The 26,973-nt window shown below is 45.8% G+C and overlaps 1 protein-coding gene across 22 annotated transcripts in view; it reads right to left on the reverse strand.

Annotated features, from left to right (window-relative positions):
• The window catches only part of LOC105494330 (regulator of G protein signaling 6), a 626,815-nt gene that overhangs the window by 24,226 nt on the left and 575,616 nt on the right, over positions 1-26,973 (reverse strand). For 7 of the 22 annotated variants that reach the window (XM_071099923.1, XM_071099919.1, XM_071099926.1 and 4 more), the window contains exons 15-17: positions 24,034-24,220; positions 6,367-6,456; positions 2,540-2,593 (exon numbers count right to left, since the gene is read on the reverse strand). In XM_071099923.1, coding sequence (XP_070956024.1) covers positions 2,540-2,593; positions 6,367-6,456; positions 24,034-24,220 — 331 coding nt within the window. Of the gene's footprint in view, positions 1-1,687; positions 2,369-2,539; positions 2,594-6,366; positions 6,457-24,033; positions 24,221-26,973 lie in introns of those variants that run through there. The other 15 variants (XM_071099918.1, XM_071099915.1, XM_071099916.1 and 12 more) reach the window with 4 other exon arrangements.

Genomic DNA, 26,973 nt, shown 5'->3' on the forward strand with positions numbered 1-26,973 from the left:
CACGTCTTTTCCAGCAACACGGGAATGCTATTGAACTAGCCCTCCATTTAGTTTTATAGTTTGCAGTATACAGCAGATAAAACATTCACGTAGATCTTCTCTTAGAGAAATCAAGTACTTAATGCATATGGTATTCAGAGAATGGCTATCAAATTGCAAGGCATAGTGGTTGGTCAGTTAGTTCTGTTTGATGAGACCACTGGGCTGTTGAGACCAGATTCCTGGGTTCCAGCCTTAAGTAATCTGAGAGCCAACACATGGGTCATATCCCCAAACTTCTATAGCCATGGGCCATATCCCCAAACTTAGCCACATCTTGTGGGGGTATAGTGTCACCCCAAGAGCACGAGGAACATGGATGGATGGCAATACATCTCCACCACTGGAACCCCAAATTCTGAATGCATCACCTATTACAGTCTCTTGTTCATAACAGAACAGCAAAGAATTTAGGAACTCAGGTTTTTTTTTTTTTTTTTTTTCCAGTTTGGGCCTTTTATCCATACCCTCAGGAGCTTCGGATACTTTTCTCCTTCAGCTCGCCCTGAAACTCTCTCTGGAAGCTCTCCCATGTGTGCACTTCAGACACTTAGGGGTGTCGTGGTGGTTTCTTGTTCCAAATGCTTTGCTGACAGACCTTGGAGAACCCCCAAGCCAACACCACTTCTGGGATGAAGGGAAATCAATAAACGCTCCTCACAGAGCTTCGGCGAGACCATTCTTGCCTTTCCTGATACTCACTTCTCTGGAAAAACAGCCTGCAGATGTCTGGACGTTTTGTCCAAGTACCAGGCTTCCTCTCTCGCACCCGCGGCCTGCACGGTCACCCTGAAGAGCTTCCGGGGGGCTGTCAAGGCTCTGCTTACAGTTTGTACCTGAGAGCCACAAGCACTCTTGGCTTGTCAGCAAAATCCCTAAACATCCTCTACCCGCATAGTAACCAGGCCTCAAAAGAGACAGAGAGAGATGGGATCCCACTACCTTCTCTCAGGCCCTCGTGGAGCAAAGGAAGTCCCAGAGGCCTTGCCTCTGACAGCCCTTGACAGCTTCTTGGTGTGCGGAGCCACATGGCCATGGCAAACCAGCCATGAAGACAGACGAGGCACCCACGGGCCTTGTGTTCTGCACGTTCTGATTTCTCATGAGGAAAGCCCACAGAGAGGGAAGACTGAGGAACGGAAGGGGCGAATACCGATGTTTAATTGCCACCTACTAGAGTTATTTGATGTTTACATGTAGCAAATTCAAGATAATGTTTAAATGCACTTAAAATGCATCTAGCTATGACAGGTAAATGACTAGGTTGCTTTCAACCCAGGATCCTTAGACTTTTCCTTGAAAGGATGAAATATGTATACCAGTCACACAGTAGTCAGGTTTTACAAGGATTTTCCTCTTCAATAGAGGTGGAACAAAGGCAAGTCAGTATCAATGGGCTGCCACCCTTTGGGAAGGGAATGTGGCCTGTTTCCTGCGTGGGACCCCTGCTCCCTGGTTGCTATCTTGGTTCCCTCTGGTTTGATGTTCATGTGATAGGACGGCCCCACGATTCAGTGGGATTGAGTATTTCCTGTGCACTGAGCTCGACATTCAAATCTTGGGGTGACCAGCATCGAAAGAGGGGATTGGCCTGTGTTGTTCTACAAACCATGGTCGAGAGTCTCAGCCATGCACCCCAGGGAAGAGCCACGGACTCCCCACTCCCGCCTGTTGCCACGGCTGTCTTTATGTGCCACTGTGGGGAGCTCTACCACTCTCTAAGATGGGGCATACCATGAACCTGTAGGAATCTGAAGCCCATCTTTACCCAGCCTGTCAGAATCAAGGCCTGAGGAGGCCGGTAGGACCTTGCCCCCCTCCCCACCCTGCCCAGGGGAGTACCCAGGACGCCGCAGGGATTCAGCTACTTCCCTCCTCTCCCTGTCACACTGTGCACATGAGGCTGATGGGGGCTGGAAGGGATTCATGCAGAGGCAACTAACACACACGCCAGCTAGGCCACATCACCAGGACCCATGCAGCACGGCCGCTTTCTGCACACAGCAAAAGCCACCTACACAGCAACATTAGCTCACGACCTACACCGGCGTGACTGCCAGGGTTCACAGAGGGAAATTTGGCTTTTTTTTTTTTTTTTCGATGAGCTACGGTTCTGAGCCAATTTATTTCACGGTATAGTTCGATGGCTTCTCCCTGGGCTGCTGCAGAAGATGCACAAACCGCACAGCCCCGAGGGCAGCAGAGTCCCTCCTCCTCAAAGCCCTAAACAGAAGATCAAATGCCCAGGCCTGAGGCTGGGCAATCAAGTGTGCACCTTCTGCAGAGGGAGCCGCTTGCTCTTTTTGCATTTTCATCCCTAGAAGAGAAGCTGCAGACACTCGCAAAAGAAAAGAAAAGGGCTGAGTCAAGGGAGAAAGCACTGGACTCCCTCCCACCCCAAAGGAAACAACAACCAAAGGGGGAAAAAAAGAAAGAAGAAAGAAAAAACCAAAACCAAAATCAAAAGAAAAGTTGAGGGAAGAAAACCGACTGAACTTACCACACTGCGAGTGAACTTTTCTAGGGAAGTTCTACGACCTTGCTCACTTTCTGGCTTTAGGAAAAACAAAAACAAAAACAAAAAAAAAAGGTAGGGAGAAAAATACAGAAAAAAAAAATCTTCAGCTTACACGTGGTTTCCAAACAGCAGCAGCCGCAGCTAAAGAATAACAAAAACCAAAGCAAAATGGGGTGAAAAGTGGGAAAAGAGAAGCAGCCAGAGCTGTTGGAAGAGTCAGTGGGAGAGACAGAAGACAGAAGCCCACGGGAAATGGTGCCACCTCCTTGGAGCAGCGAGCAGAGACGGGGCTTTGCTTCTCCAGGGGCCGTGAATTGTGCTTGCGGGGCTTGGATCAGAACCATCACGACTTTGCACAGGACCACAGTCGGTGGGTTTGAGCAGCTTGCTTGCTGCTTTCAACCTGCTGTGCCCACAGGCAGGAGTCCTGGGGGTGGGGGCCCCAAGTCCTGACACAGAACAGACTAGCTCTGAGGGCCAGCGGGATGTGGGAGGGACGTCAGGAAGTGGCTTCTGGGGAAGTGAAGTCATCTACTCATCCATGAATCTGCCTTAGGACTGTTTTCTCTCTCGAGATTCCCCTGCCCAGAGGCGGCCAGAAAGATTGCTAACTTCAGTGGCTTCCTAGTGACCATCGTTCTGTGTCCTTAGAGCAAGGAGGGTCTATTCATAGCCTTTGCCATGGACTAGGGTCTCAGAAGACAATAACATGGGGATTGTTCTGAGAAACAGAAAATGTTTTCTCAGTATCCAAAAGGTGACCTAACACCTGCCAAGATGTACATACAACAGGCTAGAGGAAGCTCAGAAACCATCGTGGGGAACTCTTAGCTGGGGTGCCCAGAACAGGGGTGAGGAGAGGCAAAGCCCTCGAATGTCCTTCCAGGCCTAGCCTCCTTCTACTACAGGAGGAAGAGAGGTATGGGGTGCTCCTGACCTTCCCTTCACCCCACATTTCCTACCTGCAGGGGTTCCGGGAGAGTAGAATGACCGCCCAAATACCTGCTAGTATATCCTGGAGCCCATTCCAGGGTCCTGAGCCCGAGGCTGAGAAGTTCAGAGAGTGCACACACTCACATAGACACACACATACACCCAGCAAATAACTGAAATGAGGGAGCTGAAGAGGCAGCCTGGTGTCTGTGGGTGTGCGGACTGTGCTGAAAGCAGAGGGGACAGACCAAAGGCAGCCGCCTGTGTGGATGAAGTCGGGGGGCTTCCTTGGCAGCTGGGCCCCTTGTCAGCTCAGCTGGCTGCCGGAAGACAGACAGGAGGTTGCAGAAGGAAAATAAACACAAATGACACGCCACCACAGAGTTGGGCTGGGCTTTCTTCTTGCACTAGAAATGGAAGGACTCATGCTTGGCCCCGGGTACCAAGTCTATTCTGGGGATGGCAGGACTCAGCTTGAACCCTGTGGCCAGCCTGGGTGGCATACACTCGGCTCAAGTCAGGCCAGTCCTGGGCCCTGCAGCTGTCATTCTCGGCCTATCATTCTTGTCCTCTGGCTCACAGAGGGTGGCCCCTGGTCTGGCTCACTTGGGCTCCTCTGCCTTGCACTGGCCATTGAGCTGCCTGGAAAACCATCATCATTGGTACTGAAGTTTCCTAGAGTAGCCCTCAGGACTCAGCTCACCTACGCCCTGAGAACCTGGTTCTTCGGTGTGACTACCATTTATTTTGAAAATATTAGAAAAGAGGCTGAATTAGGGATAAAGGATCAGAAGGCTATGCCTCAAGACTCCGTCCAGGTCAGTTCTCAGCAGAAAAGTGAGGCCGATTCATATTCCCTCTCTCCACTGGAGGCTGTGAATCTCACATACCTTTTACGACCTGGATACGGTGAACCCGTCCCTGAAATTGGAAGAATACTCTAGGCCTACCTGAAAGTGCCGAGTTACAAATCAGATCCACACGTGGAGACTCTCAGGAAGAAATAGAAGGAGGAAGCACATTTTGTCACTGTTTTGGGAAACAACTCGGTGTTGAGATGTTGTTGGTATCTGCAAGGGCTTTCTGTCTCAAGAACATCCCTTACTCCGGGAGCTGGGAGGATAATTCTAAGGAACTTTTCCCAGACAGGTTGCCAGTTCCTTCCTCACTCGAATGACCTCCTCTGAGAGGCTTTCTTCTTGGAAGGGAGGATCTGCAACCACAGGGTCTGCACACAGATCTGCAGGGTTTGGGGTGCATTTTTCCTTTGTGTTCAAACCCACAAGGAGAATGAATGGCCTCTAGCTTCTCTTCTTCAAGCTGTGTAGACAGGCCCAGATTGGTCAAACTGACAGAGCCTTAGAAAGTCACCAAATTGTGATCAGGTCAGGTGTCTTGAGCCACAGAAAATAAGAAAAACTTACTTTGACCTTCACCCATGAGATCTGGGCTGGAGTTATCAAAAGTTCCTGTAACTTTTCTTTCCTCTAGTTCTTAGAAAAAATGGGCATTAGAGCCATGCGTGAGGGCGTCAGCCTCCTCCAAAGGAGCCCCTCCACTGACATCCTCCATCAGGGGAGTCGACAGGAGGCCAGGCTCCACACTGCCCATCACAGTAGCCACACCTGAGGGGAGGGATGCAGGAAACCCAGAGAGCTGGGCTGCTGACAATCGGGACGCCCCAGAAGTCCTCTTCCCTTTCTCAGACTCTATGGCCTCTTCCCAGGGCTACGCAAGGGCAGGAGAGCAGGGTATAAACGCTCTCCAGGACTCTGGAGTTGTGTGGTCCCAACCAGATACGCAGACAGGATCCTGGCACATGAGGGTGACAGCACACAGAGAGAAGGCTTGCGTGGCTGAGAGGCAGCCCAACGGAGAGCGTGTGATGGGCAACCACGTGCTTAGGACCTGGGGCCGGGAGGCCAGGAGGGAGAAGAAAGGGTTGCATGTGCTCCTAAGTGCCATGGCACAGAAGTCATGGGGTGTGGTGCAAGTTGAGCCACACTTAACCACACATGGGCCTCAGATCAGAACTGAAAAGCACAAAGGGTGGGCAGGTGTACTGAAACCAGGAGCCCTCTCTCTTGCCCTCCATTCCCTTCCTGGACCCTATTCTCCTGCCTGCTCTTCCTCCACTCTTCCCAGGACTCTAGCTGAGTTCATCCCTGCTTCTGTCACCCCTCACCTGCATGCTGAGGGCCCCTGCGCCCCAAATCCGTGACTCTATGGGCTGCAAGGAACCATGGCCGAGTTCTAAGGAGAAGGAGGAAGGAGCTGGGTGCAGTTACTTCTTGGTTAAGAGAGAAAGGCAACACCGTGGGGCAGGTGAGGGAGAGGAAAGGGGTGTCAAGGAGGGAGAAACCCCAGGATGACTTCAGGTACTTGATCGTGCTCTTGAAACCAACAAGGCTTTCTGTCCAGTGAGGGAACTGCCCCAACCCTGGCCTCATACTCCTCTCTGGGCTGGTCAGGGAGAGAAGTCTGAGGTGAGGGGGCTGGACTTTGCAGTGAGGGGCTCTCTCCGGTGTCCTAAGGGTTTTACACGTGTTACTGCCAGCCCTGCCCTCCTATGCTGAGCCACTGTGGCCTTGCCGTTTTGTCACCCTATGTACCCACCCCCTACCCCACCATGGGCAGGACATGCAGCGAGAGGCAATAGGGATGAGGCAGGATGCCCCATCCTGGACCTTGCAGTGGGGCTGGGGTGGTGACAATTCTAACTGTTTTCCATTAGAATGGGAGCAGATAGAGAAGGGAAAGAAGAAAAAAGGAAAAAATAAAACCCAAGGGATGATATTCTCATTTCAAACCAGCAGCAAGCAGCAGGCAAGAGTCAACAGTGCTAAGAAGAGCAAGCTTGCCCTTCCCAAAGATACCTTCTTCTTGGCCAGCAGCAAGTCCTGATAAGCATTTGACCGGAGGAAGCGGGCATAGCTGTCACTCTTCATCAGCTTGTAGATGTGCTCCTGGGGAGAAAGGTGACAAGGAGACACAAGGAAGGGCTGTCAACCAGTGCTAAAGAATATTACAATCCAATTGATCACTGTTTTGGGGAAAGAGATGAAGGAACCTAGGTATGTTTGCGTGTACCTGGAAGAACTTGCAATATGTCCCACCCCCTCCCCCACCAAACTCAGAAGCACCAAACAAAACATATGGGCTCTATTAGAATAAAAGATCCCTGAGGATCATGTCCCAAAGGATTTGTAACTGGGCTTGAGTGCCATGTTGGTGTGCTTAATGATTAAAACCAGACACGGCAATGAGGAGGAACAAACTATTCTTCCACCTAACAACTTGGATGAATCTCAGGGGAATTAGGATGAGTGAAAAAGCCAAGCTCCAGATTATAAACCATATTATTTCATTTATGTAACAGTCTTGAAATGACAAATTATAGAGACAAAGAACAGATTAGTAGTTGCTGGGCTTAAAGATGGAGGAGAGGGAACGAGGGAGGTGTGGTAATAAAAGGCAACAGGAAGGATCTTCATGGTGACAGAATGGTTCCGTATTTTGACACATCTTAACACATGTGATAAAGTTGTATAGAACTAAATGCACACATACATACATGGGGCACAAGTAAAATTGGGAAATATGAATAAAATCAGGGGATTGTAGCCATGTCAATATCACAGCTGTGATATTGCACTATAGTTTTGCAAGATGTTCCCTTTGGGGCAAACTGGGTAAACAGCACATTATTTCCTACAACTGCATCAGAATTGATGCGTATCTCAAAATAAAAAGTTTAATTTAAAAAAACAGGCAATAATGCAATTGGGTCAGTTTGTGCATTTCAGGGCCACAACCTCGTCCTGGAAGGAGTTCTTGGCAACCACATCACAGGATATGTAACTAACACCCAGGAGGCGTAGGTACTGCAGCAAGGTGCCACCTCTTCTCCTCGGCTCCCAGGGGCATCTGTTACACATTCTGGCCTTGGCCAATAATTTCACCCCTGATTTCCAGCTAATTCCCAGAAACTTGCGGTCCCTTCCAAACAGATCTGTCCCCATCAAGGGTAGGAAAATCCTGGTCCATTAGAAAAGAGGACTTGTCAGTGGACAAAATATTATTTATCCATTGAAGTGGAATTCAGCTCAGCTGCATAGGAAAGCTTGGCTGTTCCAAGACAGAATGTGTTAGGAGGGAGGTTGGCCTTCACTGGGGATGGTGGGCTCGTTAGTTAGTGGCTGTCCTGATGGAAGAAGCACCTTCTCCCATGTATGCTCATTGTTCTTCCCACGAAGCCAGACAAAGGCCCTAGTGGTGAGGGGAATGGAGAGCTGGTCAGGGAGGAGGAGAGTGCTCAGCTGAGAGGCAGGACTGGTCATTAAGGACCTCTTCCTTGGTGCTCTTTCCAGGGAAGGGACGGAAGGAGGAGGCAGAGACCTCCCATCAGCTGGGGGACACATTTTAGAGATGTCTGGCCAGAAAAACCCAGAGCAATGACAAGGATTCACCAAGACTCACTCCTTACCCAGCACAAAAGAAAGGGAGAGCACAGTAGCCAAGATATGGAGTCAACCTATGCGTCCATCAATGAATAGATAAATGGGTAAAGGAAATGCAGTATATGGGCATAATGGAATACTATTTGGCATTAGCAAAGAAGGAAATCCTATCATTTGTGACAACATGAACAAACCTGGAGAACATTATGTTAAGTGAAATAAGCCAGGTACAGAAAGACAAAATACCACGTGTCTTCACTTAAGTAGGGAGAACTTGGAGATATTGTGGGTTTGGTTCTAGACCACCACAATAAAGCAAGTCATAAGAAATATTTGGTTTCCCAGTACACATAAAAATTATGTTTACACTATATGGAGTCAATGATGTGTGCAATAACATTATGACTAAAAAAACAAGGTACATACCTTAATTAAAAATTACTTTATTGTTAAAATACTAAGGATCATCTGAGCCTTCAGTGAGTCCTAATCTTTTTGCTGGAGGAGGGTCTTCTCCTGATATTGTTGGATGCTGACTGGTTAGGGTGGTGATTGTTGAAGACTGGGGTGACTATGGCAATTTCTTAAAAATAAGACAATGAAGTTTGTTACATCCATTGACTCTTCCTTTCGCAAAGGATTTCTCTGTAGGGTGTGATGCTGTTTGATGGCATTTTACCCACAGTTGAACTTCTTTCAAAATTACAGTCAATCCTGTCAAATTCTGCTGCTGCTTTATCAACTATGTTGATGTAATATTCTAAATTCTTTGCTGTCATCTCGACAGTGTCCACAGCATCTTCATTAGGAGTAGATTCCATTCTCAAGAAACCACTTTCTTTACTCTTCCATAGGAAGCAACTCCTCATTCACTAAAGTTTTATCATAAGGTTGTAGCAATTCAGTCACATGTTCAGGCTCTTTTTCTAAATCTAGTTCTCTTGCTATTTCCACCACATCTGCAGTTACTTTCTACACTGGGATCTTGAACTTCTCAAAGTCATCCATGAGGGCTGGAATCAACTTCTTCCAAACTCCCATTAATGTTGATATGTTTACTTCTTTCCATGAAACACGAATGTTCTTAATGGCAACCAGAAGGGTGAATCCTTTCTAGAAGGGTTTTGATTTACTTTGCCCAAATCCATCAGAGGAATCACTCTCTGTGACAGGTATAGCTTTAGGAAATGTATTTCTTAAATGATAAGACCTGAAAAGTTGAAATTACTTCTTGATCCATAGGCTACAGCATGGATGTTGTGTTAGCAGTCATGAAAACAACATTAATCTCCTTGTACATCTCCATCAGAGCTCTTGGATGGCTTGGTGCATTGTCAATGAACAGTAATATTTGGAAAGAAATATTTTTTTTTTTCCTCAGCAGTAGGTCTCAACAGTGGCCTTAAAGTATTCAGTAAATCATGCTGCAAACAGATGTGCTGCCATCCAGACTTTGTTGTTCCATTTATAGAACACAGGCAGAATAGATTTAGCATCATTCTTAAAGGCCTTAGGATTTTCAGAATAGTAAATGAGCATTGGTGTCAACTTATAGTCACCAGCTGCATTACCCCTAGCAAGAGAGTCAGCCTGTCCTTTGAAGCTTTGAAGCCAGGCATTGACTTCTCTTCTCTAGCTATGAAAACCCTAGATTTATCTTCTTCCAATATAAGGGTGTTTACACTGAAAATCTGTTGTTTAGTGCAGCTGCCTTCATCAATGATCTTAGCTAGATCTTCTGGATAACGTGCTGCAGCTTCTATATCAGTACTTGCTATTTCCCTTTGCACTTCTATGTTATGGACTTGAACCAACCTCTGCTAGCTTCAAACTTTTCTACTGCAGCTTCCTCACCTCTTTCAGCCTTCACAGACTTGAAGCAAGGTAGGTCCTTGCTCTGGATTAGGCTTTGGCTTAAGGGAATGTTGTGTCTGATTGGATCTTCTATTCAGACCACCGAAATTGTCTCCACATCAGCAATAAGGTTGTTTTGCTTTCTTATCATTTGTGTGTTCTCTGGAGTAGCATGTTTAATCTTCAATAACCTTTACTTTGTATTCACACCTTGGCTGTTTGGCACAAGCGGCCTAGCTTTCAGTGTACCTTGGCTTTCAACATGCCTTCCTCACTAAGCTTAATCATTTCTAGTTTTTGATTTAAAGTTAGAGACATGTGACTGTTACTTTTGCTTGAACACTTAGAGACCACTGCAGAGTTATTAACTAGCCCAATTTCAATATAGCTGTCATTTCAGGGAATAGAGAGGCCCAAGGAGAGGGAAAGAGATGGGGGGAATGGCTGGTTGGTAAAGCAGTCAGAAAACAAACACACACAACATGTATTGATTAAGTTCATTGTCTCATACGGGTGCAGTTGGGCACCCCCAGAGCAATTACAACAGTAACATTGAAGATCACCAACCACAGAACACCATGAAAATATAATCATAATAAAAAAGCTTAATGTTGCAAGAATTACCAAATTGTGACACAGACACAAAGTGAGCACACGTTATTGGAAAAATGGTGCTGATAGACTCACTTGATGCGAGGTTGCCGCGAACCTTCAATTTGTAAAAAACACAGTATCTATAAGGCATAGTAAAGGGAAGTGCAATAAAACGAGGTGTGCCTGTATATGGAATGGAAGACAATCACACTCACAGAAGCAGAGAGCAGAATGGCAGTTCTACCAGGGGCTGGTGGGGAGTGGGAACGACTGGGGAGACATTGGTCAAAGGACACCACATTTTAATTAGAGAGAGAGAATAAGTTCAAGAGTTCTCTTAAACATCATGGTGACTAGAGACTGAAGTTAGAATCAATATATTACATACTTGAAAATTGCTAAGAGAGTAGATTTTAAGTGTTCTCACTATAAACAATAAGTGTGTGAGGCCATGCATATGTTAAATGGCTTGATTTAAACATTCCACAATGTATACATATATCAAAATTTCCTGCTGTATACCATAACTACATATAACTTTTACATCTCAATTTAAAAAATAAACAAAAAGAAAGTGAAAGTAGAAAGCAGAAAATGTCTTGGTCACATGTGAGGACCTCTTGGTTTCATCTTTGGTTGGAACCCAAGGAATCTTGTTTTGGGACTTATTCTTCCTGAGATACCCTCATATTTACAAAAGCAGGGGAGTTACCCAACTAATGGGAATAAACCCACTGGAAGGACTCAAATGAAATTAAACAGTGGCTTGGTTCTTTTTTTTTTTTTGAGACAAAGTCTCGCTCTGTCACTCAGGCAGTGGTGCGATCTCAGTTCACTGCAACTTCTGCCTCCTGGGTTCAAGTGATTCTCGTGCCTCAGCCTCCTGAATAGCTGGGACTACAGTTGCACACCACCACACCCAGCTAATTTTTGTATTTTTAGTAGAGATGGGGTTTCATCATGTTGGCCAGGCTGGTCTCAAACTCCTGGCCTTAAGTGATCTGCCCATCTGAGCCTCCCAAAGTGCTGGGATTACAGGCGTGAGCCACTACGCCCGGCCTCAAATAGTGGCCTGGTTCTGATACTACTTGGATAGTTCAGACGTATTCTGATTTAACAAACTTAGTGTGAACATACTTCACTCAGTGTTTTTCTGAAAATTTTAGTCAAAAATCCAGCTCACTCTTAAGTGCCTTGAGGAACAGTATGTGTTTATCTTTTACAGATGCATAGTGTCTAGCACAGGGTCAGATGTTAGTCGAATATACATGTTCACTGAAATGTCTGTTGGAATTTAATGTTCAGCGAGTTTACTGGCTCCATACTTGTTTGGGTTTATGACTACATCAAATTCCTGCTCTCTGCACAGAAGGAGAATGAGGATTACACTCAGCTCAGAGGAGCATGAGTATCTTGGCTCAGCCATCCCTAATGGTCTCGGAGCCCAGGCTGAGGGGTATCATTGGTCTTTGCTTTCATTTATCATCTCTTCAAATTGTTCTGTTTTTTTTTTTTTTTTTTTTTTTTTTTGAGATGGAGTCTTTGCTCTGTTGCCCAGGCTGGAGTGCAGTGGTGTGATCTTGACTCATGGCAACCTTCACCTCACGGGTTCAAGCAATTCTCCTGCCTAAGCCTCCCAAGTAGCTGGGATTACAAGCATGAACCACCATGCCTGGCTAATTTTAATATATTTTTTAGTAGAGACAGTGTTTCACCACGTTGGCCAGGCTGGTCTCAAGCCTCTGGCCTCAAGTGATTCACCTGCCTCGGCCTCCCAAAGTGCTGGGATTACAGCCATGAGCCACCACACCTGGCCAAATTATTCTAACACTTAAAGCTTAGGTACAAATGTTAGTCCAGAGTAAAAATGACACATTGCCTCCTTGTATCAGGCATCGCTTCTTTCTGGCTGACAGAGCCAGGTGGCTCCTGAGTCATCTGGAAAAGCCTATCATAGTGCCTGGACCCTCTCCAGACCCTTCTCCAAAACAACAATTCCCTGCTTCTTGTTCTGACTTCTCAAAGGAATTGAAATCCCCAATCAATATCTCACAATACCCCTCTGCTGCCCCGTGAGCAGTGAGGAAGCCTCTCCTAGCCAGCTCTTCTGGCTCAGCAACAAATTTCCCCTCTGATCCAGCTAATTCCTATAGACTCACTGTAGGAAGGAAAAGCCTGGTTCATGAAGAGAAAGAACTTGCCAATCAAAATAGAGCAGGATAAAGCAGATGCCTAAACATTGAATCAAAATAATATTCAGCAAATAGTTATTGAGCATTTACTAGGTGCCAGGACACTGTGTCAGACACTGAGATAACAGCCTGAATAAGACAAATAGGTCCCCAATGTCATAAAGCATAGATCCAACTAGGCAAGATAGACTTTGCCCAGAGATGCATTTAGCCAATTCTGCTAAGGGCTGCAGAGATGAAGTACAGGCACAGGGTATGAATGGGTGTACCCGGGGATGACATATCCTGCTACAAGTGGGGAATGGTGGTCTACCAACCAGAAAGATTCTCATCAAAGTGGAAAGATCTGAGTAGACAGACAGAATTATGTCTCCTAATTCTGTGGGAATTGCCGGGAGGGAGGGTCTGGTCTTGCAGCTTCACAGTCTGATCTATCAGAGGAGAAAGACAATCAAGGGGCAAGGAGGAAAGGGCAGCAGAGAGAGGTGGTCCATTCTCAGGAGGCCCATGTGGTCAGAGGAGCAGTTTAGGCACCACTCCCATCTTCTCCATGGCATATGGCCAACTCCAAAGCCAGATACCAAGGTGAGGATGTGGGGGGAAACATGAGAGGATAAGAACACAACCTATTGGAGGATGAATCCTGTGAGGTGGTCTTACCGTGCCAAACCCATTGCTAGCCCTTGCCCACCATTATAACAGCCTCAACCACCCTTCAAGGGAGCAACCAACCACAGCAATAATAGCAGCTCCAAGGTGCCGGTCTGAGAAAAACAGAATCTGAGAACCTCTGCGGATCTCTCACACCCTGTACAGACCTCATAGCTTCAGCCTCCCTCTGGCCTGGGCCTCTCTTTTCCACAGCCTAGGGATCTGTGACTCTTTCCTGCCCTGCAACTCCTCCCCCAAGCAACAAAATGCAGCCTTTGATGATCCAGTTATGGAACTGTGTTCTTTCCTCCTTGCCAGCTTTGTCTAGGAAACACAAAGACAGTAAACAGGGAGTGGGTGAACAGAGAACTGAGATTTTTCTGGGAATGAGAATTAAGATTGGACTCAGGGTCTTTGGCCATTTCCCAAATGCAATGAGTTTATCTCTGCCAGGGACAGCAAGTGTACAAAGCTCTTGGCAGTGACCTCTGCTGATTTATGGGGGTGCTGATTTGTTTCCCCTATTCTGCAGACAACCAGTCTTAAGGGAAATGTATATTCAGAATCTGCAAAGTGCAAGGGAGTCACTGGCAAAACCAGCCAAGCCAAGCCCCTGCTGAGAGTAAATTCCTAAGGGGATGGAGAAAAAGCGCGCTCACTTGCTCGCGTGCTCTCTCTCTTTCTTGCTTTGTCTTGTCTTGTTTTATTTTGTCTTGCCTTATCTTCTTCCTTCCCTTCCCACTTCCTTCATCTCTCCCTCCCTCTTAGTCTCTTTCTTGCCCTCTCTCTCTCTCTCTTTATGCAACAGAGATGACCGAGTTGACTATGAATAAGCAGAACTACCAGAGGTCACTCCCATCTTGGGATGCAGTGGAGAGGCACCTCCTCCAAAGAGGATGAGGGTGGTTCTCTATATGATGATAAACCAATGCTTCAGGGCTCTAAATCACACTGGTGTCTTAGCTAGAGTCCTCAGCAGTGGGAGGCATCATATCCCTGGAGTGGTTGACGGCTGTAGTGCAGGGATGTTACCCCGATGAGCCACTCCACCTTCATTTTCTCTTCTTGGGCCAGGGGACCTCTGCTTGCCTGGGATGCTAAAGCAGGATCAAAACCAACTAGAATCAATAGAGTCCGAGGCACAGTGAGAGCTGGAGAGAGCATGCAGTACAAACTGTCTCAAAACCACACCTGCTGAAAATCAATATTTTGCTATGAGAGTCCTCATTTGGAAATCTCCTTTCTTTTTGACAAAACACAGTGACTCTCTCAAGAGGTGGGGAAGGTAATCAGACAAATGACTGGGGCCCTGGGCTGCAAGCACGCAGCTGAACTCCTCAAGAAGACCCTTATGTCCTCTCCTTTGCTGTGGGCTCCTAAGACAGCACAGATATCATTTCCCAGCTTCAGAACGTCCTCCTGGAGTGGAGAACCACTCGGCTGGAGCATTGCACAGCGGCCAAGAGCTCTTCTTGTGATTTTCAAGTATCCTATTTTTCTTTTCACAGGTGTGTGTGCCTCATTTCTGCCCTCCATACCTAAGCTGCCTAGAATCACATCCAGACTTTGGGAGCTTTTGGGTCCCATGTAGTCTCTTGAAGGAAAATGAGGCTGTGTGGACAGAATGTGGTGTTGCTGTGTGGGGTGATGGAGAAGGAACTGGACTGGTAGCCAAAGGCTCACCTTTCTAGTCCTGTCAATCACACAATTAAATGTGGAAGTAGAAGTGGAAGCACTACAAAAATGATTATACATGTCAAGTGGCAATAATAATTTCATGCTGTGACTGTCCTTGCAAGGGATGATTTGTGGGATGAGAGAGATTCTGGAGAAAGAAGCAAAGAGGATTTGGGAGCAGAGTCTAGCTGTACTATTTTAGTTGTTGGTGATGTTTACTCTGAAGCAGTGTTTAGGTTTAAACACCCCCATTTTACAAATGAAGATACTGAAACTCTAACAGGTCAGGTGGCTTACCCAAGGTAAGTATGGAGCCAGAATTTGAACCCAGAGCTGTGTGACCCCCAAGCTCATGCTCTTCTCACATTGATGTGCTGCTTTTCATTGTCCTTCACTTGGATCCAAAGGGGAGTCAGTACTGGTTGGCTGAGACAAAGTCCCTCCATGTGTGGGTGCAGGAAAGTTAGGAGCCTCCTCTTGAGTCCTAAATCTGAGTCATCCTAGTAGGTATGACCACTGCTTACGATTCCCTTTCGGGTACCATTCACTATCACTGCTGTGAGCAATGGTAATGGCCAAGACACAAGGGATGGCCCAGGCTCTGGTTTCTCACTTAACAGGCAGTCCATGCACAACTTGCCATCTATACTTGAAGGGAGCTGTGAACATCTTTGGAAGCAAGGTGCCAACCTGGTAAAGTGTTGAGGGCTGATGGGCCCTTTGGAAGTCATAAGTCTGTATCCTCGAGCCTCACCTTTCAAGATATTTGAATATGTTTGACCAAATGTCCTCAGACCTTAGGCATGGTTAGCTGAAGCCTAGGGAAAATGAGCTTTTCTTCAGCATGGTTCTTGCAGGACAGCATGGCGGTGAGGACTTGAAGTGGATCACAAATCCGTATCTGCTTAACAAACATAGAAGAGGCAACAGAAAAGATACTGCAATACGGACATCCACATAAGTGAAAGATAGGAAGCTGTTGCTCCTTCTGGATGCATCTTTGGATGAACAACCTGGGACCATGTGGATCTAAAATGAGAAGCACCCCCTTTGGATTTCCTTAGCCTCCTAAGTAGGACATGGGAGCCCCTTGTTTCCACATAAGGCATCATTCCAGGTCATAAGAGGATGTGAGAGTAAATGATCATTTGCTTTTACTCTGCAAAGCATCTATAAAAACAGATTTAATTTAACTAGCCAAAGGGCACAGTATTTTCATGCTGTTCAATCCCTATTCTTAGATAAGGGTAGCTTCAAAGACAGCTTTGCATATTGTCTTTCACCTACCCAAATGCCAGGGATATTAACTTAGAAAACTGTTTTCCTTTTCCTCCTCAAGGAGGTCATGGGGTTTGGTGTAAGGAACCTAGGCTCAGAAGTAGCAACCAAGAAATTTTGGAATTGAACTCTTTGATGTCTTCTCTCAGTAGCTGTCAGGAACTACTAGTCTGTGTGGTAATAAACAGAACTGATCACAAACGACTGATTTATTCTTTGCAAAATGCATCCCTCCCTCTGCTGTTCATCTCCCAAAAATAAAACCACCCACAGGATAAAATGAGCAACTCTTGGAGCAAGCAGTGTCACAGAATTCCTTATTAAAATATGTCTGGCATGAGAGTCTAACAGGAAATGGCCTCCAATAGAGGATTAATACCAGGAAACTTGGTGTGGTCTTGTGATACCGGCACGCAATGCCACCACCTCCACCACTGGAGCAAAGATGAACAGCTGGGAAGACTTCTCCTTCTGAGTAATCTGGGCAAACCTGAAATCATACTCCACTGGGCTTTGGCTTTTAAATAAAGCAAATGGTAGAAACCTTGCATTCCTTAATCAAGTTGCATTTAAACGTCTACACTTAGGTAATAATATAAACTCTTTGCTAGAGACTTCTTGTCTGCTCATGGTGGGTGTGGACTTGACGGTATCTTTCTCAGGTCTTTTATCACCCAGACCTCATTCTGGCCTTGAGCATGCTCTTTGATCCTTTTGTGAGTTCATCATGGCCAAGTAGAGCTGTGGTAAGTCAGACCAAGGGCCACTTAAGGAAAGGAACCCACCTATGCATTTGTATATTCACAGCGCCTAGAACATCTGACACTTAGTGGGTTTTCTAAGTTTTGCTGAATTGGCACATTGTAGGAATTTAATTTAACCTGCCTTTCTTGACTACCTACTAGGTGTACTCCCCAAGGTTGTCTCTCCAAAGTTGAAAGCTAAGAGACAAATTGTCCCCTGCTTCATTGATGATAGGCACAGCTGAAAATGTTGTAATTCTGGAATGAATTGTCAGCATTTAGCTGACATTCAGCATTCAGCATTACCTTTGTGATGTAGGAACTTATAAAAGGTAAAGAAGATAGAATTTCTGCTCCCATGAAAGAACTTTCAAATCCAGAGGTCTAGAAGACCCAGACACTCCAGGTACAGGGCAGGGTGGGGTATCTCAGCAGGTACCACAGGTCAGAAAAGCAGTGGGGTTGGGACAAATAGGAAGGTGAGGTGGGGAACTGCAAGGACCAAAGCCAATGGGGCTGGGCTGGCTCATCCTACTCCACTATCAGTCCACTTAAAGGACAGATTTCCAATCCAATCCTATCTCAATGAAGTGCTTTCTTAGGTCTGGTTGGTTTTGTTTGTAATGAATGATGTGCTTTTAGATAAGCTCTGCCTGATGGTGAAAAAAGCCATCTGGGCCTCCTATTTCCCACGTTATTTCCCTCTGCACAGAACATCAGGCCGCACAGGTCAGGGTCTCCCAACTTGAATGGGAGAATGGATGTTCACGACATGGGTGGATGGGCAGATGGATACATGATTGAATGGATCCAGGGATATCGTCCTTGGAACATCCTTGGTACTCTGAGACTTGTTAAAGGGAAACCAAGCAGCCACTGTGCTGGCAGCTGATTCCTACCTCTTCTAGAGCCTGTGAAGGCTTTGGAAAGAGGCAAATGCCCTACAAGGCAGCTGAAGGTTCTCAATACTTCCTGTGGTTTAATTCTCTCCACCAACAACTGCCAGCAGAGCTTTAAATGACATGCCCCAGGATTCGGATCTCTCTCCTGGCTCCAGCCTACACTGCCCATCACCATGGGATTCACCCTCTTCCAGGTAAGAGCCTTCAATGCCTTGCTACTGTCTTCAGGATGAGAAGCTCAGATTCCTTAGGATGCACCCCAGGACCTGAAAATTCCGTTTTTATATCCTTTTCTGGCGTTTTTTCCCATCTAAGGGCAGATATTTTGAGAGAATTTCTTTTGGATCCATCTTGGAATTATGAGACCCAGACAGTACTAAAGTCATTAATTTTTGTGAGTTCACACTTACAAATATACAGCACTTTTTACTTTTTCAAAGATTTTTCAGGGCTATTACCTCATCTGATTTCTCTAAAATCCTTAGCGGGCTGTAGAGAAGACATCACCCCCATCACCCAGATGAGGAAACTAAGGCACAAAAGGTCAAGGCCCTTGCCTCAGACCACATAGCAAGTAGGTGACAATGTAAGTCCTTTGAGGCCCCATGGTTGGGAACAGATAATTCAATCCATAGCATAAAGAACCGAGTCCTTTAAAAAAAATAATCATGGTCCATATTTTTTTCTCCTCTCACAAGGCTAAATCTATGAAATTGGAACAACACAGCAAACAGCTGAGGGCTATGGTCACAGCCCACAGACCTTTATGAAAGATTTGGTCTTGGCCCAAATTTTCAGAAAAGCTAAATGGATCAGCAAAACACAAGTGCAAATGCTGGGCCCAGGCTGACAGGGTGTCTTGTGAAATATTTCCACAGGAAGCAAATACAGGCAATTAACTTGGCTCTAACAATGCGTGTGGTCAAATAAGAAACAAAACCCTTGGCGAGAGGCTGCACCCCACTCCCTGCTTCGGGTGCATCCATAAATCTGGCTGTACTTTCACTCAGGCTACTGAGCGCTAACGTTAAAGCATATGACCACCGCAGGGGGTTTATGAGAACCATCATGACCAGCTGAGGAAGCTGCCCAGAGACCCTGAGCCCCATGGGTTGAGGTGTTAACATCCCCATTTAACAGAGGGGCACACTGAGAAGAGAAAGTTTTAATAATTTAAATGTATAATTCTAGAAGGAACTGCTAGACTCTTGGCCTTTCTCTAGGGACTAGAACTTCTCCAGGTCTCAGTGCAACCACCAAGCCCTCAGCACTAACAATCCAGAGACAGTGTGGTCTGAGCAGAACCTTAGCCAGCAAGTGAGGACATCTATCTGAGTGCAAGTCCTGGCTGGTCATGGGCTGCTAAGGATTTTAACCTCCTTTTTATACCTGGGAACTTCTCAACTGCGGCTACTTTGCTGGGGCAGGCAGCCTGCACTGGCCAGGAAGGTAAGGCAGTGTTGAGTGATGTCTAGGGACAAACCATGGGATTAGACAACAGAAGACGGTGGGGACAGATGCCTAAATGACTTGATTTTCCAGAAAGTTAAATGAGAGAAATTTAAAATTTCTCTCTGGTATTCTCTTTAGTCAGATTTTTGAAAAGTAGATTAATTATAAAAAAGTCACATGGTGACTCACGCCTGTAATCCCAATAGTTTAGGAGGCACCTGCTGACCTTTGCACCACAACACTCAATCCTGATATAGAAACATTCACAATTCAGATTGCTGTGTTGCCATGGCTGCACCAAAACAAAGTCTCCTCTAACTTACTCTCTCCCCGAAACTGAAGATCCATCATGCCCAATCCTCTATCCTGTAGCTTTCTGGATTTCTTGAAGCATTTCAATAATTTTCATTACAGGTGCTAAATTATTTTGTTTAGCACAGGGTCAGAAACTACAGCCTGGGATTCCAATCTGCAGATACAGACCTGTGATCTAGATCTTTACATCCCATGAGTGAAGAACAGTATTTATGTTTTTGAGTGGCTGAAAAAAAAAACTAAAAGAAGAATTGTATTTTGTGAAAAATTATATGAAATTGGATTTCACGGTTCATAAATAAACACGGCCATAGGTCCTCGTGTCGTTTACATTGCTATGGTGTTGCACTGTAGCTGCTTCTGTATGGCAGAATCGAATAGTTGTGACATAGATCACATGACTCACACAGCCTGCAATGTCTACTATCTGGCACTGTTTAGGAAAAATTTAGTTTTTTAACTGACCCCTGTTTTAGGTAAAGGGCAGGTTACAGGATCACATTATTTGCAAAATCACCCTGTTGTGGAATGAATGTTGTGTCTTCCTAAATTTCATATTGTTGAAGCCCTGATCCCAGTGTGGTGGTACTTGGAGGTGGGTCTTTTGGGAGGTAATTAGGTTTAGATGAGGTCATGAGAGAGGCCCTTATGATGGGATTAGTGTTCTTGTAAGAAGAGGAAGAGAGACTAGAGTGCACATCGTGCTGCAAGGACACAGCAAGAAGGGGCCACCTGCAAGCCAGGAAGAGAGCCCTCACCAGCAGCCAAATCTGCTGACACCTTAATTTTGGATTTCTCAGTCTTGAGAACTGTGATAAACACATTTCTGTAGTTTAAGCCACCCAGTCTGTGCTACTTTGTTGTAGCAGCCTGAGCAGAACTTACACATAGCTACACACACAAATCAAGGAAGAAAATACACCAAAATAGGGGTTATCTCTGGGCATTAAGGTTACACAAAATTATTTTAAAATTTTCACCAAATACATTAAACATAAAAGCTTAAAAAGAGAATATTAGTGACATTAGAAAAATAAGATGGTAGTATTTACTCTGTCTTACTGTAGGCCAGACACTGTTAGTGGTTGACATGCTTCCTTTCACCTGGTCCCCATTCCACCCCTATGCACAGGCTCCACTGAAACCCTGTTCTACAGATGAAGAAAGGAAGACTCAGGGAATTTAAGTAACTTGTCCAGGTCACTCTGCTAGAAAGGAACACTTTGTATATTTATGGTGGAAATACACTTCAGAAGTGATAGGAAATTGGGCTAAAAATAGGGATTGGCTTTGGAAGAGTTTTATTTGAATTCATGGGAGACTAATCCTAGCAGATAATGAAGATGATGGGATGCTTAAGATATCCTCATGTCTAATCTACCTCACCAGATTGCTGTGGAAATGAGATAGAATGCATTTAGAAGTACCTGGAAAATGGTAGAGCACTGTACTAATGGAGGTTGGATGTTGAGAAACTTGTCAATATCTCACTTTCATTAGGCTGACTTCCCCACTTCTTCCATCAAACCTTTCTTGAAGTAGAAACAACATAAATGTCCAAGAAGAGAGGACTGGTTGACTAAACTATGGTGCCTCCACACAACGGAATAGTATGCAACAATTAAAGAACCAGGCGATAATCACCCTGTTGCTGTATTTTTAGCGTTGTGGTTTAGAGGCTGTTCTGTGTAGTATAAAGCAAATGAGTAATTATGCTATCATCCACAGTGCCCTTGAAAGTCAGGATTCTCAGGGTAGAGAAAAGAGGCACAGATGTAAGAAACGAGTGGTTAAATAAAATCCCCTGTAGGTCAGAATTTGAATTAAAAGTATCAGTATGAACTCATGATGTATTTTTATTATAAACAAAAACACATTTCCTAGCTCTGTCAACTGAAAAGGGCTAGACATGATAAACTATCTAGGAACAATGAAACACTCTTAAGTGCCTAGATTTTAGTCTCTAAATACCATTTGCCACTAAGAGGAATCAGGGGTCCTTGGAGAAATGGCTTATTCTGGGTAAGGGCAAAGACTGGAATATCTTAGCTTCCTTGCTATTTGGATGACATCAAAGATCACTAGGGCTGTGCCAGAAAGAGCCAACTGGCCAGAGATGGCAAAATCCAAGCATCAATAAAAATAATAAGCAAACAGATTAAAACCGAGCACATATGTTGAAACCCATGAGTTCACAAAGATAGTAAAATCAAAACAGTAGACCCTAATGTTTACCATAGGAAGATAACAGTAAACCACTCATTTTGAAAACTGGAAAACGAAGGGAGAGAATCAAACATTTATCCTGCTTTTCTTATGTGAATTGTACTGCTAGTTAATCCCATAGTGGTGGAGGGAAGTTTCTCTTTATGAAAGTATTCCAGCTAATAAGTGAAGAAAGAATAAAATTAGTATGTCATCATTTTGTAACCTCTAATTAACTAATGGATATAAGTGATGGACATCAATATCTGCAAAAAGGGCAAAAAGAGAGGTGGCTAGACATGTGCCTTCTGATAGGAGAGCACCACACAATCTATGAAGTAGTTTTGTCCATAAAAATCAAGACTAAATCTGATTAAATATCTAAAAAAACTAATTTATAGGAAAGAGAGATGATAGAAGAACATTCTAAATAGTACCGCAGAGCTGCAATCAGAAAAATCCAGAGCTTGGAACTCTTTATAGGACAAAGGATCTAATTCCTTCATCAAATACATTGCAAGGGGATGTGAGAAGGGGAGGGAGATAAAGGATATTGTGGCAATGTTAAAACAAAAGGATCCTTTTTGTAAGAGATACATATCTAAGTTTACAGATGAAATGCTGCAATATCTTGGATTTGTTTTAAAGTAACTTGGTGGCAGGTGAAAAAGTAGGTGGGGTTAGAGATAAAGCAAGATCAGACGTGTACTGATGATTTTTACGGCTGGATGAGGGTCTATAAAGGTTTGCTGTTTTGCTGTTTCCACTTTTCCAAGTGTTTAAAAGTTTTCATAATAGAAAATTAAAATAAATCCCTCCTATGTCATGCTTGGAGTGGTAACACTGTGCTAGATGCATCAAGGTTCTCACCAGTATCACTCCTCTTGTGTTTCATAAATATTGGAGCTTTGAGCTTCAGCTCGTTCATGCAGGAAACCCCCATGGAACTTCCCTGTCACTCTCCTCTCTGACCATGTCAATATGGTGCTTCAAAGTATACGTACATACACATAAGCAAAAATATCTCAGCAAAGCGCTCTCATGACTCAAACATTCTGCTTTCAAGCTGCAAGGGGTATATGAAGGAGTCATGATTTCATGATTGGCACAGGCATTCGATGGAGCTCGTGACCAGGGGAGAGAAGAAGATAGTTATGGTGTTGAGGCTGGTAGGTGTTTTCATCTTGAAGTTCTGAGCAAATGACAAGGCAAATCCGGATGACAAGCGACACTGTGTTCTCACCCCATTATTTGCATTGGTGCAGCTACACTGAGTTTCCTAAATCGGACAATAATGTCTGCAAGAGAGCAAACTACCCAAATTCTTTACCGGGGGCCCTAGACGTGAGAGACGTAAGTGGGGTCAAGGAGATAAGCAAAATCTTAAGCCCTGTCACTGGGTGTGGGATGGTGACAGGAAATAGAAATTAGGGGCCAGGAAGTAAGAAACCAACCCAATGCTTATTTTTAGAAATGGCACCTCCCAGCCGTCAAAATTTAGTCTGCTGGTTAGGGTGGTTCCTGTTTCTTTAGCCAGCATCATCAGCATCTGTGAGCATCCTAATTGTGTCCTACAGGGTTGGGAGTCCCTCCTGCAGGCTTGCTTTAACCCAGGGTTCACCCATTCGGGGCACTTTTCGCACTGTTGAAGTTGCCCATTTACTTGTCTGTCTCCCACACTTGCTGGTAACCTCGCTGAGAACGGGCTTTTGCCTGTTCTTTGTGGTATCTTATCACATAGTGCAGAGCCTGGAATATAGATGTGCGTAAAAACTATTCACTGCAGAGCTGGAGATCACTGCGGAAGCAGTGTAGAGAGGTGGTTATCAGTGTGGGCTTCAGAGGTAGACAGATGTGGGTTTGACTCACGGCCTTGCCAACTCACTACACCCACTTCCCCAATGCTGTGTTCTGGTTTCCAGATTCTACCACTGACTTATTACAAGGTTTCAGATTTTGTAAAACACTTTGAGGCTTTCCTGGAACAAATAAAGCATATAACTGCACATTTTGGTTTCTAGGTAATATCGTAACTCCTCTGGGAAAATGATCCTGGGATTTTGCTGTGCACCTCTCTGAAATGATTTCCACTGATGAACTTAAAAATAACCAAATATGAAATTTTAACTACCCACAATGCCTTGAACTCATGTTAATAGGTCAGGCAATGAAGTGGACAAATGAACACCTTATGACAACCACTTGAGTAGATAAGCAAACCTGGGCGTCTTCAAATGTATATCTCCCTCCATCTTTGACATTTTGACTGGTAATCTCATAGCTGTGAGAATCCAGGTTGATTGCACTTGGAGCCCCTGGAGCCAGAAACTCTTGCCAGATTTCTTCTACCCTCTTGGCCACATCCTGTAGGGGTTGTTTCTTAAGATCTTGGACAGCCAGCCAGAACCTGAAGTGGGAGCAGAAACACAGTCAGTTCCAGAGGGCTCAGTATCGGGATGTTGCTGGAGATGGCCCCAGAGCTGATGTCCCATGAAATCCATTCTGCTGCATCTCTCAGCCTCCCCTGATGCCACTGTGTGGGGCTGCAAAGACCATGGAGATTGCTGAAAATATCAAAGGTGTTCCTATTGTGCAGAACAGAAAAGAATTGCATATTAAAAGATCAATGTGCTTCTCGTTATCAAAATGAGATTTCTCTCCCTCTACGTGAAGATTTCTCAACCTCAGCACTATTGCCGCTTCAGGCTGGATAATTCTTTGTTGTTGAGGCTATTCTGTGTAATGTACGATGTTTAGCAGCAACCTTGGCCTCTACCCACTAGATGCCAATAGCAACCCCCCTTCCCAAGTTTTGACAACTAAAAATGTTTCAAAACATTGCCCCATGTCCCCTGGGAGATGAACTCACTCCTGGTTGAGAATACCTGTGCTACATACATGCCACCATGCAGACAGTGTGAGTCCCTTTGTCAAATCTAGTTGGGATCAACTGATGGCATCAACATGGAGGAAAGATCACAGAAGAGGCAGGATCCTGGAATCATAAAGACTATCTGTGTAAGAATAAACCAGCCATTCCTATTATAGATGGAGAAACTGAGCCAGTGCACATCAGTGCTCAGCATGGTGCTTGGCAAATAGTAGGCGCTCAATACGTGGGTTTCAGAGTGAAGATGGGCGCATCTGGAACAATGCTGAAGAGGCATACCATGAAAATTTCTCTGCAGAATGGTTCTCCTTCTGCAGAGGGAAAGAGAGAAAAATCTGCTCACTTCCATATTTGCCTCTGTTTAATCCCTCAGCATCCACATGGGAGCAGGGAGCGCTTTTCTGCTGAGAGCAGCAGCAGCCAGAGCCAAAGCTTGGACAACAGCTACTGGGTCTTGAGGATGGTTCCCAAGGCAGCCTTGCAGCAGGATCCAGGTCTGGTTGTCATATCCTTTGCCCTGTGAACGGACAGGCCAGCTCCCCGATCAGTGAGTAAGAGAGTAGGTCCTGTGCTGGTTCCTACAGCAGTGGGAATCACAGGTAGTCTAGTCAACAGAAAGGGAGGGACAAGCAAAGTTGAACCACGACATGGTGGAAAGTGCGGACAGTGCATTCAATCTGTCATCAAATTTCATCCAAAGTAAGATGTACTTGGGTTTTTTGTGTGTGTGCGTGTGTGCGAGGGGGGGTGCGGGGGCGGTGGTTAAACATGTTTTTCAGTTGCTGTTCAGAGAAATGTCTTTGGAGCCAAGTGCATGGCCCAAAGGTGCCACTCAGTGGCAGACTGGAGTAATGCAACCCCATTTCTGCAAGGCAAGCAGACTGTGTGTGTGTGTATGTGTGTGTGAGTGTATGTGTGTCTGTGTGTGTGTCCCCAAATGCTGGGCTCCAACTCTTCCCCTGATTTGCCATTTTTTGCCATTTAGGATTCTGATGATATCCTTACAGCGACCCCTCAGTGACCCTGTAGAGCCAAGCGTAAGGCAGAGAAGGCTTCACGGCTTCCATCAGATCGGGAAGCAGGCTCTGCCCTCGTCCTGTCTATGCCGTATTTTGCCTTGGTGTGCCTTTCCGGGTGCCTCTCACTTCATCTCTGAAACGGGCACCGAGTGGATGGAGGGATATGTGGCACGGCTCTGGAAAACCTGCTATCCAGACTTAACTCAGAAATGCTTTCAGGTCCTGTGAGGGGGAACTGAGGAAGGGTCAGTGTGGCGGCCACAGGCTCAGTGCTGGCCCAACGTGATCCCTCGGATTCCAGCCCTCTCTCTGCAGGTGGCCTGGGCAGATACTACTGCCCAGCTCTTGCTGCTGCCATCTGGCGTCCCCTGCCCTTCTGCAGCTCTCTGACAGCCGCAAGTCCTGGGTGCTCAGGTCCTTCTGGCTTCTGGGTGAGAGGAAAGTAGTCGTGTTCCTTTATCCCGAGTCCAGAGACGGTGGGGAAGGAAGGGCTTGAAAGGAGCTGTTCCCCTGCCTCATTGTTCAGGTGGGCCCTTGACTCTCGAGCTGGGGCACTGGTCTCCTCCATCTCCCTTGCCTCCATCTCCCTTGCCTGCCCTAGGTTCCGTAGGGCCCTCTGTCCACTCTCTCAGGCCTGCCGTGAAAAGAAGGAAGTGGCTGGGAGGCTTGCAGGTGAAAACGGCCATCTGCTGACAAGAGCACCTACAAGGCTTTCTCTGCCTGGAAGGCCACGTCTGACCAGTAGGTGAACGATGCGGGAACCTGGCTCTAAAGGAAGAAGCCAGTGCTGGTTTTTCCAAGGACCAGAAGGGGTCAAGTGTCCAGAGACGAAGTCAGTGAGTGCTCCTCAGCCCCATGCTGGGCAGACAGGGGAACCAGGTTCACACAGGGAGGCCGCCTGGGCTGAATCCCCGGCTGGAAGTAACCTTCTGGGTCAGCGTCTTCCCATGCCCCCGGCCCCTGCAACTCCTCACACAAATGGATGACACCTGGGTGATTTCCTGCCCCCTCAATCAATGCCACATGGGAGGTCACCTTCTGTCATCTCTGTCAGCACTGAGGAGGAGCTGTGAGCCCCTCTGGGAAGGCCCTGAGGACCCCGGGAGCTCTGCACACTCTCTGCGGTTCCTGAGGACTCAGGGTCCTTTTTGCAGGATGGTTTGGGGGCCACATGAAAATGCACATCACTCAGCTGGATACAGAGAGGTCCCGGAGCTGAAGGAAATACAAATTTCAGCATCATTTTTTTTG

The sequence above is a fragment of the Macaca nemestrina genome, chromosome 7, assembly GCF_043159975.1.
Source record: "Macaca nemestrina isolate mMacNem1 chromosome 7, mMacNem.hap1, whole genome shotgun sequence".
Lineage (NCBI taxonomy): Eukaryota > Metazoa > Chordata > Mammalia > Primates > Cercopithecidae > Macaca > Macaca nemestrina.